Source organism: Myotis brandtii, unplaced genomic scaffold (genome assembly GCF_000412655.1).
Source record: "Myotis brandtii unplaced genomic scaffold, ASM41265v1 scaffold251, whole genome shotgun sequence".
In the NCBI taxonomy this organism is placed as follows: domain Eukaryota; kingdom Metazoa; phylum Chordata; class Mammalia; order Chiroptera; family Vespertilionidae; genus Myotis; species Myotis brandtii.
In genome coordinates this window covers 72,169-94,538 of record NW_005359516.1, presented here as the reverse complement: position 1 = coordinate 94,538, position 22,370 = coordinate 72,169, and the positions used below count along the sequence as shown (strand labels likewise).

Below are 22,370 nucleotides of genomic sequence, written 5' to 3'. Positions count from 1 at the left end.
TTTTTTTTTTATTATTCAGAGAGAAAGGGAGAGGAAGAGAGAGATAGAAACATCAATGATGAGAGAGAATCATTCATTGGCTGCCTCCTGCACGCCTCTACTAGGGATGAAGCCCGCAACCTGGCATGTGCCCTGACCAGGAATCAAACAGTGAACTCCTGCTTTATTGGTCAATGCCCAATCACTGAGCCATGTTGGCTAGGCCACAACAGTTTACAGTTTGATGAAGAGCCCAGTATCCCTATCTTTTGTTGCTTGTGCTTTTGGTGTCATATCTAAGAAACCATTGCTAAGTCCAAAGTCATAAAGATTTGTCCTTTTATTTTAAATTTTTTATACTTTTAGCTCTTTCATTTGCATTTTTGACATATTGAGTTAATTTTTGTATATAATATGAGGTAAGGGTCACAACTTCATTCTTTTCCACATGGATATTCAATTGTCTCAGCACCAGTTACTGAAGAAACTATTCTTTCTCCCTTGAGTGATCTAGGCTTCATTGTCAAAACTCAATTGACCATATAATTGAGGGTTTATTTCTAGACTTTCAGTTTTATTCTTTTTATCTGTATTCCTATTTGTATGCCATTACTGCACTATTTTGATTACTGTAGCTTTGTGGAAAGAACTGAGAAGGTGATTCCTCCAACTTTGTTCTTTTCCAACACTGTTTTGGCTATTTAAATCCCTTGTATCTCCATGTGAATATTAAGATCAGCTTTTCAGTTTTTGCTGAAAAGGTCATTAGGATTTTGGTATTAATTGTATTAAGTCTGTGTTGGCTTTGGGATTTATTGCCATCTTAACAATATTAAGTCTACCAATCCATGAGCACAGTAATTTTTGTATACGGTGTTAAGGTAAGGCTTTAACTTTATCTTTTTGCACATGGATATTTCGTTGTCCCAGCACTAGTTGTTGAAAAAAGACAGTCTTTTCCCTGTTGAATGGTCTTGGCACCCTTGTCAAAAATCATTTGACCATATATGTAAGGGTTTATTTCTGGGCTCTCTATTCTATTCCATTGGTCTATGTGTCTGTCTACAGCAGGGGTCCTCAAACTACGGCTCGCGGGCCACATGCAAATACAAATATTGTATTTGTTCCCGTTTTGTTTTTTTACTTCAAAATAAGATATGTGCAGTGTGCATAGGAATTTGTTCATAGTTGTTTTTTTTTTAACTATAGTCCGCCCCTCCAGCGGTCTGAGGGACAGTGAACTGGCCCTCTGTTTAAAAAGTTTGAGGACCCCTGGTCTACAGTATGCCAGTACACACTGTTTGGGTTTACTCTATCTTTTAAAATAAATTTTGATATCAGGAAGTATAAGACCTCCAACCTTATTCTTTTTCAAGACTGTTTTGGCTATTTGGGGTCCTTTGGTATGCCATATGATTTTTATTTTTCTTTCTGATGCGATTTTAAATGTAATTGTTTTCTTCATTTTTGCATTGTTCATTGTTAGTGTTACAGATACTCAGCTGATTTTTGCATGTTGGTCTTGTATTACGCAACCTGACTATTTATTAATAGTTTTCTTGCAGGTTTTTGTTGTTGTTGTTATTGTTAATCCTCACCCAAGGGTATTTTTTCCATTGATTTTTAGAGAGAGTGGAAGGGAGGGGGAGAAACATCGATGTGAGAGAGACACATTGTCTGGTTGCCTCCTGCACACGCCCCAACCGGGCCAGAAATTGAGCTTGCAACTGAGGTATGTGCCCTTGACCAGAATCGAACCCGTGATCCTTCAGTACATGGACTGATGCTCTAACCACTAAACAAAACCGGCTAGGACTTCTTGCAGATTTTTTAGGATTTTCTATATATGAAGCTATATTATCTGTGAATAGAGATAGTCTTCCTCTTTTTCGATTTGGGTGCCCTTTATTTTTCTTGCCTAATTGGTCTGGCTAGAACTTCCAGTAGAGTGTCAAATAGAAGTGGTAAAAGCAAGGCACCATTGTTTATGATCTTAGGAAAGCATTCAGTCTGTTGCCGTTGAGAATGGTTTTAGCTGTGTATTTCCACATATGACCTTTATTGTGCTGAGGAAGTTACCTTTTTTTCCTATCTTGGTGAGTGTTTTTACCATGAAAGGATTTTGGTGTTTGCCAAATATTTCAGCACCTATTGAGATGATCATATGGGTGTTTTTTTTTAAATTCTATTAATATGGTGTATATTGATAATCATGTGTTAAACTAGTGGTTCTCAACCTTATGGCCCTTTAAATACAGTTCCTCATGTTGTGACCCAAACATAAAATTATTTTCATTGCTATTTCATAACTGTAATGTTGCTATGTTATGAATCGTAATGTAAATATCTGATATGCAGGATGGTCTTATGTGACCCCTGTGAAAGGGTCGTTGGACCGCCAAAGGGGTCGAGACCCACAGGTTGAGAACCACTGTTAAACCATCCTTGCATTCCAGAAATACTTTGCCAGGGAAGGGGGAATAGGAGTGGGGCAAGCAACGCTAAGTAAAAAGCCACAAAGCGCTCTCCTACTTTGTTTGGCCTTGCTCTTGCTTTTCTTTAGTTGCCATGTACCTTTGACTGTATTTCAGAGTTTTGATAGGATTGATTTTGACAGTTTTTGTCAGATTTTTGGGCCTAGTAAAGGGGCAGGTTCCTGGAGCTCTCCCTATTCTGCCAGTTTTGCTGACATCCCTCCCAGGTAGTTTTGTGCCCTTCCCGCAACAGCTGCTGTTTCACTTTCCTGGGTCTGCACTATAATGGACACTTTCATAAAACTCTTCAATCGTTTTCCTGGTGGAGTTCATAGAAAAATAGTCAGCAAAGGGGTGCAGACTCCCTCAATTTCTATAGCCCCCAAGGGCTTCACACTCTTGTCAGGGCACACTTGGTCTCCAGCACTTAATCCAATCTCGAACCTTCTTAATCCTATCCAGTTATATCTCTTCCAGGTAACCAGCAGTCTCCTCTTAGGTTTAGGACCAGAGTTGGCCTCTGACCTCGACTTTCTGAGGCTTCAAGAAAATTCACGAAATTAAAGTTGGTATATTTTTGTTGTTATTGATGGTGGTAGTGGTTATAAGGATGGGAGCACTGCTTTATTCAATTCTGTTGATATCCAAGTGGGAAAAAAATGTATATAACTGGTAGATTTTGACCCGTGGTATTTTTATTAGTAGTACCTTTTAGATGTTTTATAATATAGCTTTGGATTTCCTGTTTGACCCAAGAGGAGTTTAGGAGAGAATTTTTTTTAATTCCATTGCTTAGATTTATTGTCTCACTGCATATTAATTTTGCTGTATTGTGACTAGAGATTGTGCTCAGTTCTATTTCTGTTTTAAGGATATATAGAGACTTGTAACTTAATGTATGACTAAGTACTCCGAGGGTGTTATAAAGGAGGTAGAGTCTCCATACAGAGTATAACATTCTAATTATATGAATATGCGTAGCATATCATCTTTGTTAATTATATTTATTATATTCTTCCAAAATATTGGTTTCCTTGATCCATTAAGGATTTCAAAGAATATAATTGAAAGTTGATTTATCTTTGTGGTAATTGAAGGTTTATGTATAAGTTTATGTCTGGCATATACAATATAGATAACAGTTTTTAATCACTATGAATTACACTGTAAATTGTCCAAAGTAAGTTCATTTTCCATTTTTAACATATTTTGTCTTTGATTCTGTTTCATCCAATGCAATTTTTTTTTAATATATTTTATTGATTTTTTACAGAGAGGAAGAGAGAGGGATAGGGAGTTAGAAACATCGATCAGCTGCCTCCTGCACACTCCCCACTGGGGATGTGTCCGCAACCAAGGTACATGCCCTTGACTGGAATCGAACCTGGGACCCTTGAGTCCACAGGCCGACGCTCTATCCACTGAGCCAAACCGGTCAGGTCCCAATGCAATTTTTAAATGTACATTTGCATAATTGATCTTTGCCCATCTTTTTATTCTTAGCTCTTCTAAGTCATTTTGCTCCAGTGTTAGTAGCATCCAGTTGAATTTAACTGCCCCCCCCTCCTCCATGTGAGGGTTTTCTTTTGAGGTGAATTTATTTTGCTTAAGTTCAAAATTATAACAAGTATGTTTGGTTTAAATTTTATCATCTTTTTTTCCTGTTCTATGTGTTTATTATACAAAATTCCATTTCAGACTGGGGAAATGACCTTTTTATTGTGTTAAAACAAACACAATACATAAAATTTATCATCTTAACCATTTAAGTGTACAATTTAGTGTTAAGTATATTCTTTCTGTAGGAAGAGCTTTGTGACAGCTCCTTAAATTTGGTCCCAGTTGTTTTGTTGCCAGTGGAAATAGGGTTCTTCCACAGAGTCACGAGGAAAGCATTTCGGGGACCTATGCATAGGAAGATGAGGTGTAGTGGTAAGATTTATTGGAGTAGAAGCAATAGATTGTTTCCAGGTGCCCAGTGTCCCATCCACAAGCAGATGGCTAAGTTCTGCCTCGCTGTGGGGGAAGTCCAGCTTCTGGGGCAGCAAGCCCACACTTGTCCTCACTGAGCCCAGGAGGACCAGGGCCCAGAAATTCTATGCCATTGGCCAAGAAGTGTCTGAAACTTCATAGTTCTGTTCAGTCTATGCTAAAGCTTAGTTCAGTTCAATCTCTGTCCCCATCTAGCTATCTTAGTCTCTGTGTCAGCAGGCACTGCACTGCTACACCTAGGCCCATGCTTAGAACCTCACAGCTGCTACAGAAAGATAACACATTTAAACTGACTGGTACATGTGTATTACTCAGATTGGCCTTTGTTAAGCTTTGATTATATTACCTTGGGCTTAAGAGAAAGCAGGCTTTCTTTCAAACTAACTTCTCTTTCCTAATCCTTCCTGGGCTTGTGCTGGGTCCTGCCCCTATTCAATTTCTTTCTTAGATCTTCTGGGGTTTCATGCCCTCATCCAATCTTATCCTTTTCCCAGGCTAGACATCTCCCCATTATGGTCACCATTTGGCTCCTGCTGCACATGCCTCAAAGTAGAAGGACCTCCCCCTGTGCCATCTTGGCTTCTACTGCCCAGTGTCTAGCAAGAGACTTTCTTCTTTATTGTTTACTAGAGGCCCGGTGCACAAATTCATGCACAGGTGGGGTCCCTCAGCCTGGCCTGTGATTGAGCCTATCAGGGCTGGCCGGCCAGGGGGAGGAACCGCGGGAGGTTGGCCGGCCACGGGAGGTTGGCTGTGGGAGTGCTCTGACCGCCAGGGGGAAGCTTCTGCATTGAGCCTCTGCCCTCTGGTGGTCAGTGCATCATAGCAACTGGTCAAGTGGTCAACCGGTTGTAATGGCCGCTTAGACTTTTATATATATAGACTAGAGGCCTGTTGCACGAAGAGATTCATGCAATAGGCCTTCCCTTCTCCTGGCTGCTGGCACCTATTTTCCTCTGGCACCCGGGACTCAGGCCTTCGCTCCGGCTGGAGCCACCTTCCGTCTTCGCTGCTCCAGCCAGAGCCGCCTTCAGTCTTCTGTCTTCACTGCTCTGGCTCGCCTTCAGTCTTCACTCTGCCGCTTGGAGCCTACGTATGCAAATTAACCGCCATCTTTGTTGGTTAATTTGCATACTCTCCTGATTGGCTGGTTAGTGTAGCGAAGGTATGGTCAATTTACATGTTTGTCTATTATTAGGTAAGATTCCTCCCCCAACTACACCCCTCACCCTGGTCATAATCTCCGTGGACTGGTTGTCCCCCTGGGAGATTGGAAAAGCATTCCTTCATCCCTACATGGAGGGCAGAGGGGTGTTAATACCCTTCGCAGGGATTTGGCTATCCCCTGGGGTGTCTGAAGTTGTAACTTCCAGACTTAAGCCTGATTACGTATAATTTCCAGACTCAATCAGGCCCAGCCAGTCTAGTTCCCTTCTCTTTTGTTTTTTTGTTTTGTTTTGTTTTTGTTTTTGTTTTTTTCCTCTCTTTTATTTTTTTCTTTGTTTTTTTTCCTTCTCTTTTGTTAACTCATAGCTGCCTTTGGTAACAGTTTCCCTAGACCAGGGGTGGGCAAACTTTTTGACTCGAGGGCCACAATGGGTTCTTAAACTGGACCGGAGGGCCGGAACAAAAGCATGGATGGAGTGTTTGTGTGAACTAATATAAATTCAAAGTAAACATCATTACATAAAAGGGTACGGTCTTTTTTTTTTTTTTTTAGTTTTATTCATTTCAAACGGGCCGGATCCAGCCCGAGGGCCATAGTTTGCCCACGGCTGCTCTAGACAGTATTTCTGGAATTTTTTTGGTCTAAGTTGAGTCCTTTCCCTAGATTCTGAATATTTTCACTTTTTGTTGCTCTTTGTTTGTCTTTCGGTTATTGAAGAAGAGGTTCATTAAGCCTGTCTTTATGCTATCATATTTTCTAAAATTCATTCATCTGTTTTCTCTGTGTTTCTCTATCTCTTATTTTGGATTTCTGTCTTTTCTTTAGGCTTCTTCTCAACTAGAACTGTGCTTATATCTTTGTTCCTCATAGACTGTGGATGATTTTACCTGGTGCTTCTACCACTTTATTTTTTGTCCCTCTTTATTACCAAATATTTTATCAAAAAAGATTTCTCTTTATTTCCTTTGAGCATAAAGGTAAAAGATAACTAAAGGTAAAGAGTTCAGATAATATAAAAGATATAAAAAACTTGGAAATCACCCATAATTCTCACTGTCCTGAAATAGTCAAAATCGATTAACATTTTCATAAGTAAGCTTCCAGATGTGTATTTTATGATTCACATATCTGCTTATGTTGAATCTATTTCATTATGTCCATGTTCTAATGTAGCTAAATACCTAATGAAGAGACTTTAATGAGAGAATAAGGTTAAGTATTTATCAGTGTTTCTTACATTTTTATAAAACAGATTTCAATAGTCTTTACACTCATGTTCATATATGAAGAGAAACAAGTAAAAGAAATCATATTATGTATATTGTTCTGAAACTTTACACTTAATATATCATAGACATCTTTCTATGTCAGATGCAGATTAATGTAGTCATTTTTACTGGCTTTATGGGTTCTATTGTATAAATATACAGGATAAAATTAGATAAAATTTATCTAATTAGTTACCTAATGAGAGATATTTAAATTGTTTTGAAATTTTTATCATTATCTGCAGTTTGATGAATTATCTTGTTACATCTCTATGGATTTTTTCTGTTTCCTTGAGATACATTTCTAACATGAAATTTCTGGATTATTAAGTATGCACATTCAAAATGTTTAATCCAGCATCATCCTGTGTGCCAAAAGGTTGTGGGTTCCATCTCTGGTCAGGGCACATACTGGAGGCAACCTATGGATGTTTCTCACATAGATGTTTCTTCCCCTCCCCCCCCCCTTCCTTTCTCTCTAAAAATCAATAACATATCCTTGGGTGAGGATTTTTTTTAAAAAATTTTAGTCTACACTATTAAGTTGTCCTCCTGAAATAAATTATTTTTTCACTAGCAATGTATAATAATAATAACTTGGTCAGTACCTGACAATGGCATTCTTGTTAGCATTTGCCAAGCAGATAGGCCTGAAATATGGTATCTATTCTGCTTTACATTTTTTAAATCACATCCACTGAGATTTTTATTTTCTTTTGTATGTTTATTGACCATTTCTATTTCTTTTTTGAGCTGCCTATCTTGTCTTTAACCTGAATTTCCTAAGATATGCTCATGCTTCTTTGTCCTGAACCTCTGTGTCCAGCACATTTTTTACCCGTTACTTGAAGGTTTAAGAGTCAATAGGAATAGCTGCAGCTGCTATTCATCCTCCCCTCCTTCCTTTGATGGCACCTACTCTTTCTTTGACTCAGTCTTTCTGTACCCCTCTCTGTATTTATGCAGTCTCTACAGGCCATGCTTTTCTCTCACTACTGTATCTTTTCATGCTTTCTGCTTTTCTCTATGCCTCTGTACACCCACACTCTGTGCACTGCGCTCTTCCCCTTCCCACCCTACTGTCTTGTCTCACTGTGTCTTGTTTTTCTGGTTACTCCTCCTCTCCTCCCTTTCTCTCGTGTTCTTGCTGTGTTTGCCTCTGTGCTCTGTGTTTTCTCTTTTACTCCTTCTCCCAACATTCCTTATCTCTTTTTCTCAGGGGGATAGTGTACTATTGTCAGTACAAAAAAAAAGGTCAGGTTTTTTTAGTTTTTGTTCAGGGAAAAAAGTTGGAGATGAATTATTTCTCTATTTTTTATCTCATTAATGTCAAATCAAATGTTTACCAGTATTTCTTACATATTTTAATAATATTGGCTGATTTCATATTAGTCTTTACAATTATGATCATATATGGAGAGAAACAAGTAAAAAGCAGTATCTTGGAACCCAAAGAATACATTTCATGATATATTAAGAAATAAAAAGCAAGCCCTAACCGGTTTGGCTCAGTGGATAGAGCGTTGGCCTGTGGACTGAAAGGTCCCGGGTTCGATTCCGGTCAAGGGCATGTACTTTGGTTGCGGGCACATCCCCAGTAGGGAGTGTGCAGGAGGCAACTGATCGATGTTTCTCTCTCATCGATGTTTCTAACTCTCTATCCCTCTCCCTTCCTCTCTGTAAAAAATCACTAAAATATATTTAAAGAAAAAAAAAAGAAAGAAAAAGCAAGATGTAAAACTGTATTTATATTCTAAACATTTTACCTATACATATTCACACACAACTGAATCAAAATAAATATTGACATTATCTTAAAATTATGGGTTTCTTTATAAATTTCTATGTCATATTACAAAAAGCATGTGTTTTCTAATAAGCTATTATGGTTGTTTTTGTTTGACATTAATTTAAAAAGTGAGGTAAGCCAAACAGATCAAACACACACAAAATGTTAGTTATGAGCTGGAAAGGAGAATCTTCAGGTTTTTCATTGCATTCTAGTTTCTGCCTGAAATTTCTATTGGGATGTCATAATAAATCCTTCTAGAAGCAGAGTAAAATACTAGGATTAGAGAAGTATTATACACAGTTTCTATGCCAAAGTAAAGTAGGATTTTCTTTTAACTCCATGTGCTAAGGGTTGAGTTAAATGTGCTCCTAGGTTCATGGCCTCTTTTATGTATGTTCCCTGTAATGGATACCTAGGTTGCTGTCAATTCCCGGTACCACAAAACACCACAGTGTCCTAAACTTGAATGGTTATAAATGAATTAACATAAACCCATTTCTCTGGGGGGAAAGCAAAACATCTTGCAGGCACCTGACTACCTGAAGGTCAGCAATAACAATCTACATGAAGAGTAGCCATATAGGGTCATATAAGGAAACATGACCTTTTTTCCTATATTAGATATGTTTTCCTATTTCCACCTAAAAAGTAAATTTTTAGTTGAAAAGCTTTTTTTCTTTTTCTGGATCTGATGGTGTCTCTGATCAACAAATATGAGAATTCCTATTTCCACCTAAAAAGTAAATTTTTAGTTGAAAAGCTTTTTTTCTTTTTCTGGATCTGATGGTGTCTCTGATCAACAAATATGAGAATGAGTCTCACCTAGATTTTAGTTAAACTAAAACATACAAAAGCCTGAAACATCTCTGAAATGGTGGCAGTTACTTCCTTTTCCCAGTGTAGAGTAAGGCATCAGCAGGTGAGTTTGCTCATAATAATAGAAATTAAAACAAAAACAGCCATGTAGCCCTAACCAGTTTGGCTCAGTGGAAAGAGCGTCAGCCTGTGGACTGAAGGGTCCCAGGTTCAATTCTGGTCAAGGGCACATGCCTAGGTTGTGGGCTCGGTCCCCAGTGTGGGGCATGCAGGAGGCAGCCAATCAATGATTCTCTCTCATCGATGTTTCTATCTCTTCCTTCCTCTCTAAAATCAATAAAAATATATTTTTTAAAAAGCCATTATCTCCTTCCAAGACTCTACAACAGCAAGCTTAAACCATGATAGCTGATAATGTCATTTGACTTGTAGTCACCTAAATCTTTATATATATAAGCCCCATTACAGAGAACTGAATGGGCTGATCACACTTGGCTAATCCCAGGCCCTGAGGGATAGATGATGAGTCATTAGCCTTTCCCATGGACCAAGGAAAGTGGAGTGTTGTGGTTTACCAACAGCATCAGGAAATGACTTTAGCAAAAAACGTTCTACCCCATAGTGGGTTCTCAGCACAAATTGTCATACACAGTGCAGGCCTGTATGTTGCGATTATTGTGAAACTGAAAGTCAACATGGCATGATTGCATGATTCTGATGGTTTGCACTTGGCCCTAATCATAGAGTGTGTATAGTGTTTCAGTGTATCTACAACATCTAGCACCTACATTTTTGTTAGGAATGTCTGTTCGTTATTATGTGAAAATGATACTGTTGATAACCTTCCATTGTTCTCATATCTCTGATTCAGTAACAGATGCAGAACCATAAAGCATGAGAAGCTTTTCCTCCAAATAAGGCTTTGTAATCTACATGTACTTCAGTTGGCCACACATGAATAAATATATTTTTACAGCTTTATTGAGATCCTTCACAGGCCATAAAATTCATATTTAAGTATACAATTCATTGGGTCTCAGTGTATGCACAGAGTTGTGCACCATCCCTCTAATTTTAAAACATTTCCCATACACCCAAAAACACCCTGTATACATTAGCAGTCATTTCTCATTTCTCCCACCCCCACCCCAGCTCCTGGCTGTGGTTACTAATCTACTTCCTGCCTATAGATTTTCTTACTCTGGACATTTTATATAAATGGGATCATACAATATGTGATCTTTTGAGACAGGCTTCTTTCACTTAATGTTCTCCAGGTTCATCTACATTGTAGCATGTATTCCTTTGTATTACCAAACTAGGGGCCCAGTGCACGAATTCCTGCACCTTGAAAGGAACGAGGCTGCAGTGGGCACAGGGGCAAGTCTCGGCCCATTCTCCAAGCCCCACCCGGCCCCTCCCACCATGGCCCTCAGTCCCCTGTCTCCCGGCAGCCCCACTCCCGCCATTGCTGCTCCCACATGCTGATGGCACTGACCCTGCTTGCACCTGCTGATGGCACAGAGCAATTGGGGCTGGCTCCAGCAGCGGGTGCGAGCAGTGGCTGCTGCCCTGATTGCCCCTTAGGAGCAGGGGGAGGTGGAGAAATCTTCAGGGGCGATCGAGGCTGGCAGCAGCCATTCACACCCACTGATGGCGCTGAGCGATTGGGGCTGGCACTGGCAACAGGTGCGAGTGTCGGGTGGGAATGTGGCATGCAGGAACAAAGAAAAATTTTCAGTAACCACCGGAGGTTCGCCCAATGACAGCAACTGGTGCCCCACCTTGGTCTGGCGACCCTGCTCACCTGCTCCACCATCTCATGGCCAATGGCCACCATGTTCCGTGCTCTGCCACCTGCTGCCAACACCCACCATGTTCCACATGCGCCCCCTGATGTTCAGTGCACATCATAGCAACCGGTTCTGTTCTATCGTTTGGTCTATTAGCATATTAGGGTTTTATATACAGAGACTAGAGGCCCAGTGCACAAAAATTTGTGCACTCGGAGGGGGCGGTCCCTCAGCCCAGCCTGTGCCCTCTCGCAGCCTGGGACCCCTCGGGGGATGACCACCTGCTGGCTTAGGCCCACTCCCTGAGGGGATTGGGCCCAAGCTGGCAGTCAGACATCCCTCTGGCAGCCTGGGAGCCCTTGGGGGATGTCTACTTGCCAGCGGGGAGCAGGCCTAAGCTGCAGTCGGACATCCTTAGTGCTGCTGAGGAGGCGGGAAAGGCTCCCACCACCACCGCTGTACTGGCAGCCATCAGCCTGGCTTGTGGCTGAGCAGAGCTCCCCCTGTGGGAGCGCACTGACCACCAGGGAGCAGCTCCTACATTGAGCGTCTGCCCCCTGGTGGTCAGTGTGTGTCATAGTGACCAGTCATTCCCAGTCGTTCTGCTGTTAGGGTCAGTTTGCATATTACCCTTTTATTATATAGGATAATACCATTCCATTATATGAATACACATTTTATTTATCCAGCCACCAGTTAATGGACATTTGTATTTCTTTAACTTTTTGGCTATTAACAAAACTTCTGTGGACTTTCATGGGCAAGTTTTTGTGTGGACATGTGTTTTGTTTTGTGCATATGCTTAGGAGTGGATATCTGCTCGATTATATATAACTTTATGTTTAACCGTTTGAGGAACTACTAAACCGTTATCCCAAGTATTGTCCCCATTTTGCATTTCCACAGCAATGTATGAGGGTTCCAATTTCTCCACATCCTTGAAAACGCTTGCTTTTGTATGTTTTTATTTTCACCATTCTAGAGGGCTAACTAAGTATGTTTTGTTGAAAGGAAATTTATTTTAGATTACTTTCTATTTTTAAATATTAACCTTTTTCTAGACAGGGACTTGCCCTAGAAATGGAAACACACACACACCAAGTCTTCTCATTTAATCAGATGTAAATGTGCTTTCACACCAGTGGTGCATATCACGACTGGGTGTGTGCTTCGGAACCAGGAGGTTCAGACTCAGGGTTGGAAGGGACCATCATTAACACTTCTGCCTCACCTGTACCAAAAGGTGCTCCAGCCTCTGCTTCAACAGCTCCTCCACTCACTGCTCATGGGCAGCTCATCCCATTTGTCTAAGGCTCCAGTTTTTAAAGGATGTAACTTACAAAGATCCAAGTTCAGCCTGCATTGATATTCTGGCTCTGTTCCCAGTTTTGCACTCTAAAGGCACAGAAAATAGATCTAATTTTCTACCTCTTGGATCCCCTCTTCCTTCCCTGAGGTATTTTTATTTTCTTTTGTTTTCTTTCTGATCTTCACTCTTTGAACTATTCCTCCCAGGTCATGCTTTCTACTCCCCTTTTCCAAGATGGCAGCTTTCCTGGGTCTATGAAGTTTGTCAGTATCCTATTTTTAAACGTCTCTGAACTAAGCATGCTGCATGTACTTCAGATAGAGCCTGCTGACAGATTGATCACCTTCCTCTCTGTGGCTAGAACAGTTCTATGACCTAACAATTTTACTCCCGTTGAACTCACCAGAGCCATTAGACCTTTATTGCTACACTCTTCTCTGTAAGGTTTTGTTTTATTCTCACTTCTTAAACTAGTTATACAATCACATGATACAAAATTTAAAATGTGTAAAAGAGTATTTGATAGTGTCCTTCCCACTCCTGTTTTGTAAACAGATTTATTGAAGTATAATTTATATAACATAAAATTTATCTATTTAAAGTGTACAAGTCAATTATTTTTAGTAAGTTTACAGAGTTGTGCAATTATTACCACAATTCCATTTTAGAACATTTCTGTCACCCCAAAAAGGTCCCTTGTACAACTGTTTACAATCAATCTGCATTACAACCCCAGACATTTTTTACCCCACCCCTGCCTTTTCTGGACATTCATACAAATACAGTCATGTAATATGTAGTGTTTTGCATCTGGCTTCTTTTGCTTAGCATATTTTCAAAGTTCACCCATGTTGTAATTTGTGTCAGTAGTTTCTTTTTATTGGTGATTAGTATTCCATTATATGATAGAGGCCACATTTTGCTTATCCAATTACCAGTTGTTAGACATTTGGATTATTTAATTTGAGGGGATAATATAAATAATGTGCTGTGAACATTTGTGTAAATGTTTTTTGTGTGGACAGGCTTTCATTTATTTTGGGGTATGTATCTATGAGTGGAATTGCTGGGTAATATGTTAAGTTTATGTTTAATTTTTAAGAAAATGCCAAAGCATTTTCCAAAGTGGCTGTACCATTTTACATTCCCATCAGCAATATGTGAAGGTTCCAGTTTCTCTGCTTCCTTCTCAACACTTAGTATTATCCATCTTTTTTTTATCGTAACTATTCTAGTGGGTATAAAGTGATTATCATTGTGATTTTTAATTTGCATTTTCCTAATGACTGACGATGTTGAACATCTTTTCATATGCTTATTGGTCACTCATATCTCTTTGGTGAAATGTCTGTCTTTTACCCACATTTAAATTATGTATGTGGAATATCTCACTATTTATTTAGATTGTTAGTTTCTCCCATCAATGGTTTATAGTTTTCAGAGTACAAAGCTTGCCCTTCTGCTAAATTTATTCCTAAATATTTTATTCTTTTTGATGATATTATGAATGGAATTGTTTCCTTGATTTTATTTCCAGTTGCTCATTGCTAGATATGAAAATACAACGGATTTTTTTATTATTGATCTTATATTCTGCACTCTAGCTAAACTTTTTTTAATTCTAGTACCTCCTTATGGATTCCTTCATATTTTCTACAGATAGGATCATGCCATCTGCAAATAAAAAGTTTTATCTCTCCCTTTCCAACCCGGTTTCTTTTCTTTCATAGGTATTTTATATATTAAAAAGCAAATACCTACATATGTTTTATACCCTTTTTCACAAAAATGGCAGCATCCTTTACATTGTGTAGAGTTTATAATCTATCTTGAGAATCAGTCTGTTTCAGTACCTAAAGTGTTGCTGCTGCTTTTTCTTTTTTCTTTTACAGTTGCAGAAAAGGTGTAGTGTTTGCTGGTCAGTCACATCTTCACCACCCTTTCTGAGCTTATACTTTTTTTTTAACATAATAATCTCATAGTTTTATATTTGTTTTTTACTGTTTAGAATGTAAATCATTTGTTCTTTCTAACACTTTGATAATTTCAGATATGTAGTTTCCCTTTCTAGATGGGAAACTGGTGTAGAGAGGTTATGGCTTACTCGAGTAGAAACAGTGAAGGGAAGATCTGAGACTGGCGTAGGTCTTGGGCTTCAGACCCAGAGCTTTTTCTACTGCATCCAAGTTTCTGCCATTCCTCCTGCCTAACGTGTGGGACTTTGCAATTAACCTTTGTTTGATTTGGCCTATTATTCCTGTTATTTGGGATTGTGGCAACTATTTAGGCCCTCCCAGATGTGCATTGTAGGGGAGATCTGCTTCCCATATCTCTAATACACTGATATGTGAAATGTTAAGGAATAGCCAGAGTAAACCAAGTGACTGCCGCTCAGAAAGCGCTGAGTAAATGTTTGTGTTGAATGCGAGATCTGTCGCTCAGTAATGGCCTCTTGCTGTGTTGATAAGAATATTATATTACCATTCAGCCCATATTACTCCATTTTGCCCTCAAAGATGTCATGAGAATTTCTGTCATTTGTTCAAATCAAGTACTTACTACAATTCTTTTGTCTGCCAGTTAGTGACCATGTCTGCTAGGGGAAACGAGGCTAACCTGGCAGGGCTTGCTCTGCCTGCCTTACAAGCCCTCGTTGAAGTTATCAGATTGGTGATCCATTCTAAAATATTTCAGGTCATTAGTTTTAAACCCACCAATTACAACATTTCCTGGCCCCGGACATCTAACATAGCTCCCTTCTCCAGGATTCTGTTGCTAAGTTTCCTGAAGTCCCTGGAATGTAGTTTAGTTTATCTAGCTCAGGGGAGCAAGTACCTGCAGTTTCCTTTCCTGACTTGGTCTTCAGTTTACCTCTACCAAACCTGCTTAAGGAGATGAGCAAGATGTTCCTTCCCTCCCAGTGAGATTCAACTCATCGTCTGGGTCAGGGCCACTCCCCAAGGGGATTGTTGCGATAGGCAAGTTTAAGAAATACTATTTTATACTGTATTTATTCAACTACAGTTTGATAATATTTTTGTCACCCACTAATATTCCACCATCACCTTAAATCCATGAATTTTTCCAACCTTCATTGCTCTCCTTGCTCTGAACTTAACTAAAAAGGCCTTTTGGGCTTTTTAATGCTTTTTGCAGCACTCATTCAGGACTTCTCAGGGGCCTTTCAGCTCTGCAGCGTTTACCCTCATCTGAGTGTCTGAGCCTGATCTTAGAAAGCACTCTGCTGCTCATCGCTCTCTGTAATTACCCCTGGCCCTCTCCTCTCTCATCAAAACTTAGGCAGGTGTCCAGTCAAAATTTCATTCTGAAGACTGACCAGGCTGACTTTTGGCTAGCACCTTCTTCCATTTTCTCAAGTCCTAGGAATATACCCAGTTTGTCTGTTTGTCTGTCTGTTGTCTTACCTTCAGGAAACAGCTCAAGCCCTTATTCAACCACAGCAGCATTCTCCTCCCTGTCATAAATCCTGTGGTAGCATGCTCACACTGTCACAAGCTTCATCTCAGCAGTTTGAATTGGATAAGAAAGGGCTCTCTTTGGTTGGTGACTGCTTTCTTATTCTGTGGGTAATTGTGCCATTGACTGCAGGTAATGACAACAGGGTCTCTTGTTTTTTCTAGGTGGTAAACCGTATGATTTCTTCTGACTCTGTTTCGTCTTCTACCGGTAATTTCTGGAGCTCAAACTCTACCCTTTGCGACAAACAAAATGTACATACGTTAAACAAGGGCGTGCAAGCAGGTAAATTACTTGAATTTAAACATTTCTTTCCACTAAAATACAAGTAGCTCTTAAATATAAGATACTCGGCATGATACTAAATGAAGATTAATACTATACTCAAATGTCATTACTCACCTATCAGATTGGCAAAAATCTAAGCTTCATAGCAAGTATGTGGGCAAGAGTCTAAAGAAATAAGTGCTCTCATACATTCTAGTGGGAGTATAAGTTGGAAGTATAACCCCTATGACAGGCAATTTGGCAATTTCTATCAAAATTTCTTTTACCCTCACTTTGACTTTTGGAATTTAGCCTTTAGATATACTGTGCATTATATGTGCAAAATGACAAGTGTGTAGAATTAACCACATAGTTAATCGAAGTATCGTTTAGCAGAAAATAAAATGCAACTTATATGTTCATCAGTAGCCAAATGGTTAAATAAATTACTGTACATCTATATAATGAAATCCTACTTAGGATGACAAAGGTCTCTCTACCAATATGGCAAAATCTCCATGACATATAATTAAAAAGAGAAGATAAGGTACAGAACAGTGTATAGCATGCTACTACATGTATTTAAAAAATAAGGAAGAGCCCTGGGTGGTGTGTTCAGTGGTTAGAGCATCAGCCCAAGCACCAAGTGTCTCGTGTTCGACTCCTGGTCAAGGGCACATACCTGGGTTGCAGGTTCGATCCAGTGTATGGCAGGTAACCAATGGGTGTCTCTCACATCAGTATTTCTTTCTCTCTCATCCCCTCCTCCCACTCTCTCTAAAAAGCAATGGAAAAATACCCTCTGGTGAGGATTAACATAAATAAATAAATAAATAAGAGAATTGTTTGAATGTACACAGAAAATTCTCTGGAATAATGGGGTTATGAACTGGGTGAATGGAGAATAGGAGTGGGAAGGATACTTTTCATTTTATGCCTTTTTATATCTTTTGATTTTATAAAACAAAAATAAACTTCTGCATTGACTTTTTCTTTCCCCTCAAGTCATGTCTTTACATCTGTCAACCTCTTCCTTACCTAGGTGACTTCCAGGAGGACTAGAAGCATTTTCTGTCTTTCTCACTTGGGATCAGAACTGAATCTATATTAGTAGTTCTTTCCCTCTAATACCTAAACTGACTCTGAGATAAAAACCCTTCTCTTGTCCCCCCTCCCTTCCCTCTCCCCCTCTCCTCCTCTCCCTTCCCTTTTTCTTCTTCTCTTTTCCCTCCCTTTCTCCCCCTACCACCTTTCCTCCCTTCCTCTCTTCCCCCTTACATACTCCAACCCACCCAACAAAGGCCATAGCTTGCATTTTTGAAGCCTTAAAAACTTTTCATTTACTTATTTGAATATATTACCTGCCAACTAAGTCTCAAGGCTGCTCCCAGAGACATCTGTGATCTTTCCCCTCAGGAAACTTGGAGATTGTGAATGGTTTAAAAAAAAACACTCGAGATGTTGGGGTGATTTTCCCAACTCCAAGTCTTAGTGAGGTTAAAGTGGAAGAGGACAGTGATGTGACTTCTTGGTCAGAAGAAAAAGTAGAAGAAAAAAAGCTCCTTACCAGAAATCTTGGAGACAAAAAGTTAAAGAAGAACAAACAGAGTTGCTGTGAAGGTCAGTTTCTAATTCCCGGTTTTATAGCAGAAAAGCTATGCTCAGATTATTGTTTCTAAATGACCCTGTGTTGACCCCATCTCCACCCCCTGCACTACAGTTATAGAGTCATTCCTGCAGTTAAGCAGACTCCTGGGCATCATGATGGCCTCTAACAGCTACATCTGCTGAGAGCCTATTTTATGAACACGTCTCTGAGAAATATGAAAAATCTCCTTTCTTAAAAATATTTCCTGTAGAAGTTTCATGGTTTGTTCCTGTGGAAAATGTGAAGTCTGGTCCTAAGAAGGAAAACTTCAATCATCGTGGCCCTGGTATCGCCTGGTTTGCACCAATAACCAACACCAAACCCTGGAGGGAACCACTACGGGAGCAGAACTGGCAGGGCCAGCACACGGCCAGCCACACATCACTAGCAGGCCCAGGCAGGAGCCCACTGAAGCCATTGGTGAAAGCAACCTTACAGGTACAGGGACATCGAGTGCATTTTAGCCCTGTGTTTCAGGGGGAAAAAGGGGTGAGGTACAAAGAAATTAAATCTGTGACTTGGCCTTCAGAAGCACAGTCATGTGACCCTCATTTCTAGCACCACCAGAGTTCATCTGTTCTCACTCTCATCATTAATCAAAGGCTGCCTTACTCTGTTAACCATTTTAAATCATGCATCACCCTCAGCATCTGGAGACAAGGCAGTAGAAGGAAGGATGTTGTGACACCACTGCTCATCGGGTTTATAGACACTTGTTGGCCTGAAAGTCTCATGTTGGCTCAGCCTTATATTTGTTCCTCCAGAACTCCTACTGCTATATAACACGAGGTTTAAAGGGCACTAAGTCTCTTTATATGTCGTTTGGGAGCTACAGGAAATGTTATTTAATGGTGTACAAGGTGAGGCAAAAGTAGGTTTACAGTTGTTCGTATGGCAAATAATACAATAGTTAACAAATAACAATACAAGAATAAACTGTCGTGTACCGACAACGTAAACCTACTTTTGCCCCACCCTGTATTTGAAGGGAAATTTAATATAGCACAATGGGCCAAGCTCCATCCTATCTGGGAGAGTTGTAATTGCCACATCTTAGCTCTTGGCTTATTCCTAAGGCATTTCTGTGATCCCTCTGATTTCCCTACTGGAACTCTCCCGCACAGAGAGTTTGTTAGATTATTCTATATAATAAAAGCCTTATATACTAAGTGTCCGGTCACCCGTTCAACCAAAGTGTAATATGCTAATGATATGCTAAGGCCACTCAACCACTCTATGACGTGTACTGACCACCAGGGGACAACAGTCGACCGGTCGCTATGACGTGCACTGACCACCATGGGGCAGATGCTCCGACTGGTAGGTTACCTTGCTTCTGGGGTCCAGCCGATCGGGACTGAGCAAGATGGGCCGGACACGCCCTGGAGCCCTCCCGTGGCCCCTCCCCAGCTGGCCAACCTCCCGCGTCCCTCCCCAGCCCTGATCATACACCAGTGGGGTCCCTCGGCCTGGCTTGCACCCTCTCGCAATCTGGGACCCCTCAGGGAATGTCGGAGAGCTGGTTTCAGCCCAATCCCGCAGGCCATTGGTGCACAAATTTGTGCATGGGCCTCTAGTCCTATACAGACTTACGAGTTTAATTCGTTCCGTGACGGAGCTTGTAACTCAAATTACTCGTATGTCAAATCAACAGTGAACGAGTGAGACACGTGATGCTGGGCTGATGTTGTGGCGTTCACTGTGACGTTCGCTGCGCCAACTAGCAGTGGGGTATCTGAAGCTGGCTCGTAACCCGAATTTTAGCTCGCAACTCAAAGCAAAAAATCGGCCGAGAGACGGCTCGTATCTCGAAAAACTCATTAGTCTGGACACTCATAAGTCAAGGCCCCACTGTATGATAAAAAGGTAATATGCAAATCGACCTAATAGCAGAACAATCGGTCGCTATGATGCACACCGACCACCAGGAGGCAGACACTCAACACAGGAGCTGCCCCCTGGTGGTCAGTGCGCTCCCACAGGGGAAACGCCGCTCAGCCAGAAGCCAGCTCATGGCTGGCGAGTGCAGCGGTGGCGGGAGCCTCTCCCACCTCCATGACAGCGCTAAGGCTGTCCGACTGACTGCTTGGGAGCGGACCTAAGCCATCAGTTGGACATCCCCCGAGGGCTCCCAGACTGCAAGAGGGCGTGGCCGGGTTGAGGGCCCCCCCTGCACGAATATTGTGCACCAGGCCTCTAGTTTTCAATAATAGAATAGAATAGAATAGAAAATAGCTTTAGAAATAGACTCTTTAAATCTGTTGGTCAGGTCCTGTTTTTCTATGCCCTTAGAGAGCAGACTGCATCATTAATGTGAGGATGGGGGCTTTTTCTCCTCAGGAATCACTTCTGTTTCACAGACCTGACTTCATCTCCCGCTCTGGGGAGCGGATAAAACGCCTGAAGTTAATAGTCCAGGAGAGGAAGCTACAGAACGTGTTACAAAGTGAGCGGGAGATGCTGTTCAACACTGGGCGAGAATGGCAGGGCCAGGGGGACTCCGTGCACCTGTTTTCTAAGAGAGGTACATGCTGCACTTTCCTTTCCTGGGTACAGAGGTCAAGGTCTGCTTTTGTTTTCTTTTTTCTAAGGTCTGCTTCTTGCTGGGAGAAGCACTGCTCAGCGCCAGGCCAGTTACATGGACAGACAGACAGACAGACAGACAGACTTCTTTGCTTGCTGAGACTTACATCTCCTGAGGTCACAGAACCCACCCAGTTTAGCTCTTAGTACTCTCATGATCCAAATGAACCCAGTTACTCTTGCCCTATCACTGCATCTTAAAAACGAGAGTGTACAGTAAGAAGGTGTTTTTATAAACAATCTCTGTGTCTGTGAGCAAGTTAGTTCCAAAAGTAGTATTATGTTTGTTCGTTTCTTTCGTTAAAGAGGGGGCTGATTTCAGGCTTGTCTACTTCATAGGGTGGCAATAATAATAATAATAATAGAAGTAGTAGTGTTAGTAATTAAAATAATAGTTATGGCCTGGCCAGCATGGCTCAGTGGTTGAGCGTCAACCTATGAACCAGGAGATCACAGTTCAATTCCTGGTCAGGACACATGCCTGGGTTGCAGGCTCGATCCCCAGTGTGGGGCGTGCAAGAGGCAGCTGATCAATAATTCTCTTTCATCATTGATGTTTCTATCTCTCTCTCCCTCTCCTTTCCCCTCTGAAATCAATAAAAATATATTAAAAAATAAAAAGTAATAATTATGTAGCCCTTATGTTTTACTCAGACATTGTTGGCATTTAATATTTACAATACTTCCTGAGGTAGATCCTATTAATATGCCTATTTTAGAGATGAGAAAACAAAGGCTAAGAGATTAAGTACCTACTAAGCTGAGGTTTGAACCCAGGTGGGCTGGCTCCGGAATCAGTGCTCTTCACAGTTATGCTCAGGTGTAAGATCAATAAAGTAATATTTGAAAGCTGTGAAAACTCTATAAAGTACCCAACACTTTCATCACATTACCTGTAAACGGGGCAGTGTATCAATTCCTAGTCTAGTCTGTGCCACAGTGTTGTGCCTTCAGGAGACTTAGGCTGCTGTCACAGTTTTCACAGTTTAACCTTGGCCTTGGCCTTCACCGTTGGTGACCACCTAGCACTGTCAGCTCATAGTAGGACCTCAGAGTCCTAGCAACTCTGTCACACAGCTCTTGCATACCACACCCTTCCTTGTTATGTCACTATTCACTGTAAACCCCTTTTTCTCTTGCTTAGGTTTCCTGGCTGCCCAGAAGTATAAGCCTGTTGGAAAGAAGGAAATGATTCAGAGGTCTAAACGGTAAGGCCAAAAGAATAAGAGTAATTAGAGAAGTACAAATCAGGCCAGCAAGTACTCAAGAGCTCTGGCTTGCCCTCAGAATAAAGGCATTCTGCTCAAGTTAAAACATAAAAAATTAGTTGTGAAAGTAGTTCCTCATGTATGACACTAAAAAAGAGAAGAATAGGTAGCAGATCATGGTATGAATGACTCATCTACCAAAGATAGAAAGAGCCCTGGCCGGTTTGGCTCAGTGGATGGAGCGTCGGCCTGCGGACTCAAGGGTCCCAGGTACGATTCCAGTCAAGGGCATGTACCTTGGTTGCGGGCACATACCCAGTGGGGAGTGTGCAGGAGGCGGCTGATCGATGTTTCTCTCTCATCGATGTTTCTGACTCCCTCTTCCTTCCCTCTCCCTTCTTCTCTGTAAAAAATCAATAAAATATATATTTTTTTAAAAAGATAGAAAGAATTCCCACTAATTTGTATGCCTTAGTCAAGCTCATCCTTATTAGAAACCTAAATATAGAGTATTTTGAAATAAATATTTATTTGGGGCCTTACCTTTTTTTTTTTTAATTAAATCTTTATTGTTCAGATTACATTTGTTCCTCTTT

At 40.7% G+C, this 22,370-nt stretch overlaps 1 protein-coding gene across 1 annotated transcript in view; it reads left to right on the top strand.

Annotated features, from left to right (window-relative positions):
* Positions 1 to 22,370, top strand: part of ALMS1 (Alstrom syndrome protein 1) — a 125,239-nt gene that overhangs the window by 95,401 nt on the left and 7,468 nt on the right. Inside the window, exons 19-23 of the mRNA XM_014540916.1 lie at positions 16,233 to 16,353; positions 17,752 to 17,955; positions 18,195 to 18,421; positions 20,324 to 20,507; positions 21,711 to 21,774. Of these exons, the coding sequence (XP_014396402.1) occupies positions 16,233 to 16,353; positions 17,752 to 17,955; positions 18,195 to 18,421; positions 20,324 to 20,507; positions 21,711 to 21,774 (800 nt within the window). The remainder of the gene's footprint in view (positions 1 to 16,232; positions 16,354 to 17,751; positions 17,956 to 18,194; positions 18,422 to 20,323; positions 20,508 to 21,710; positions 21,775 to 22,370) is intronic.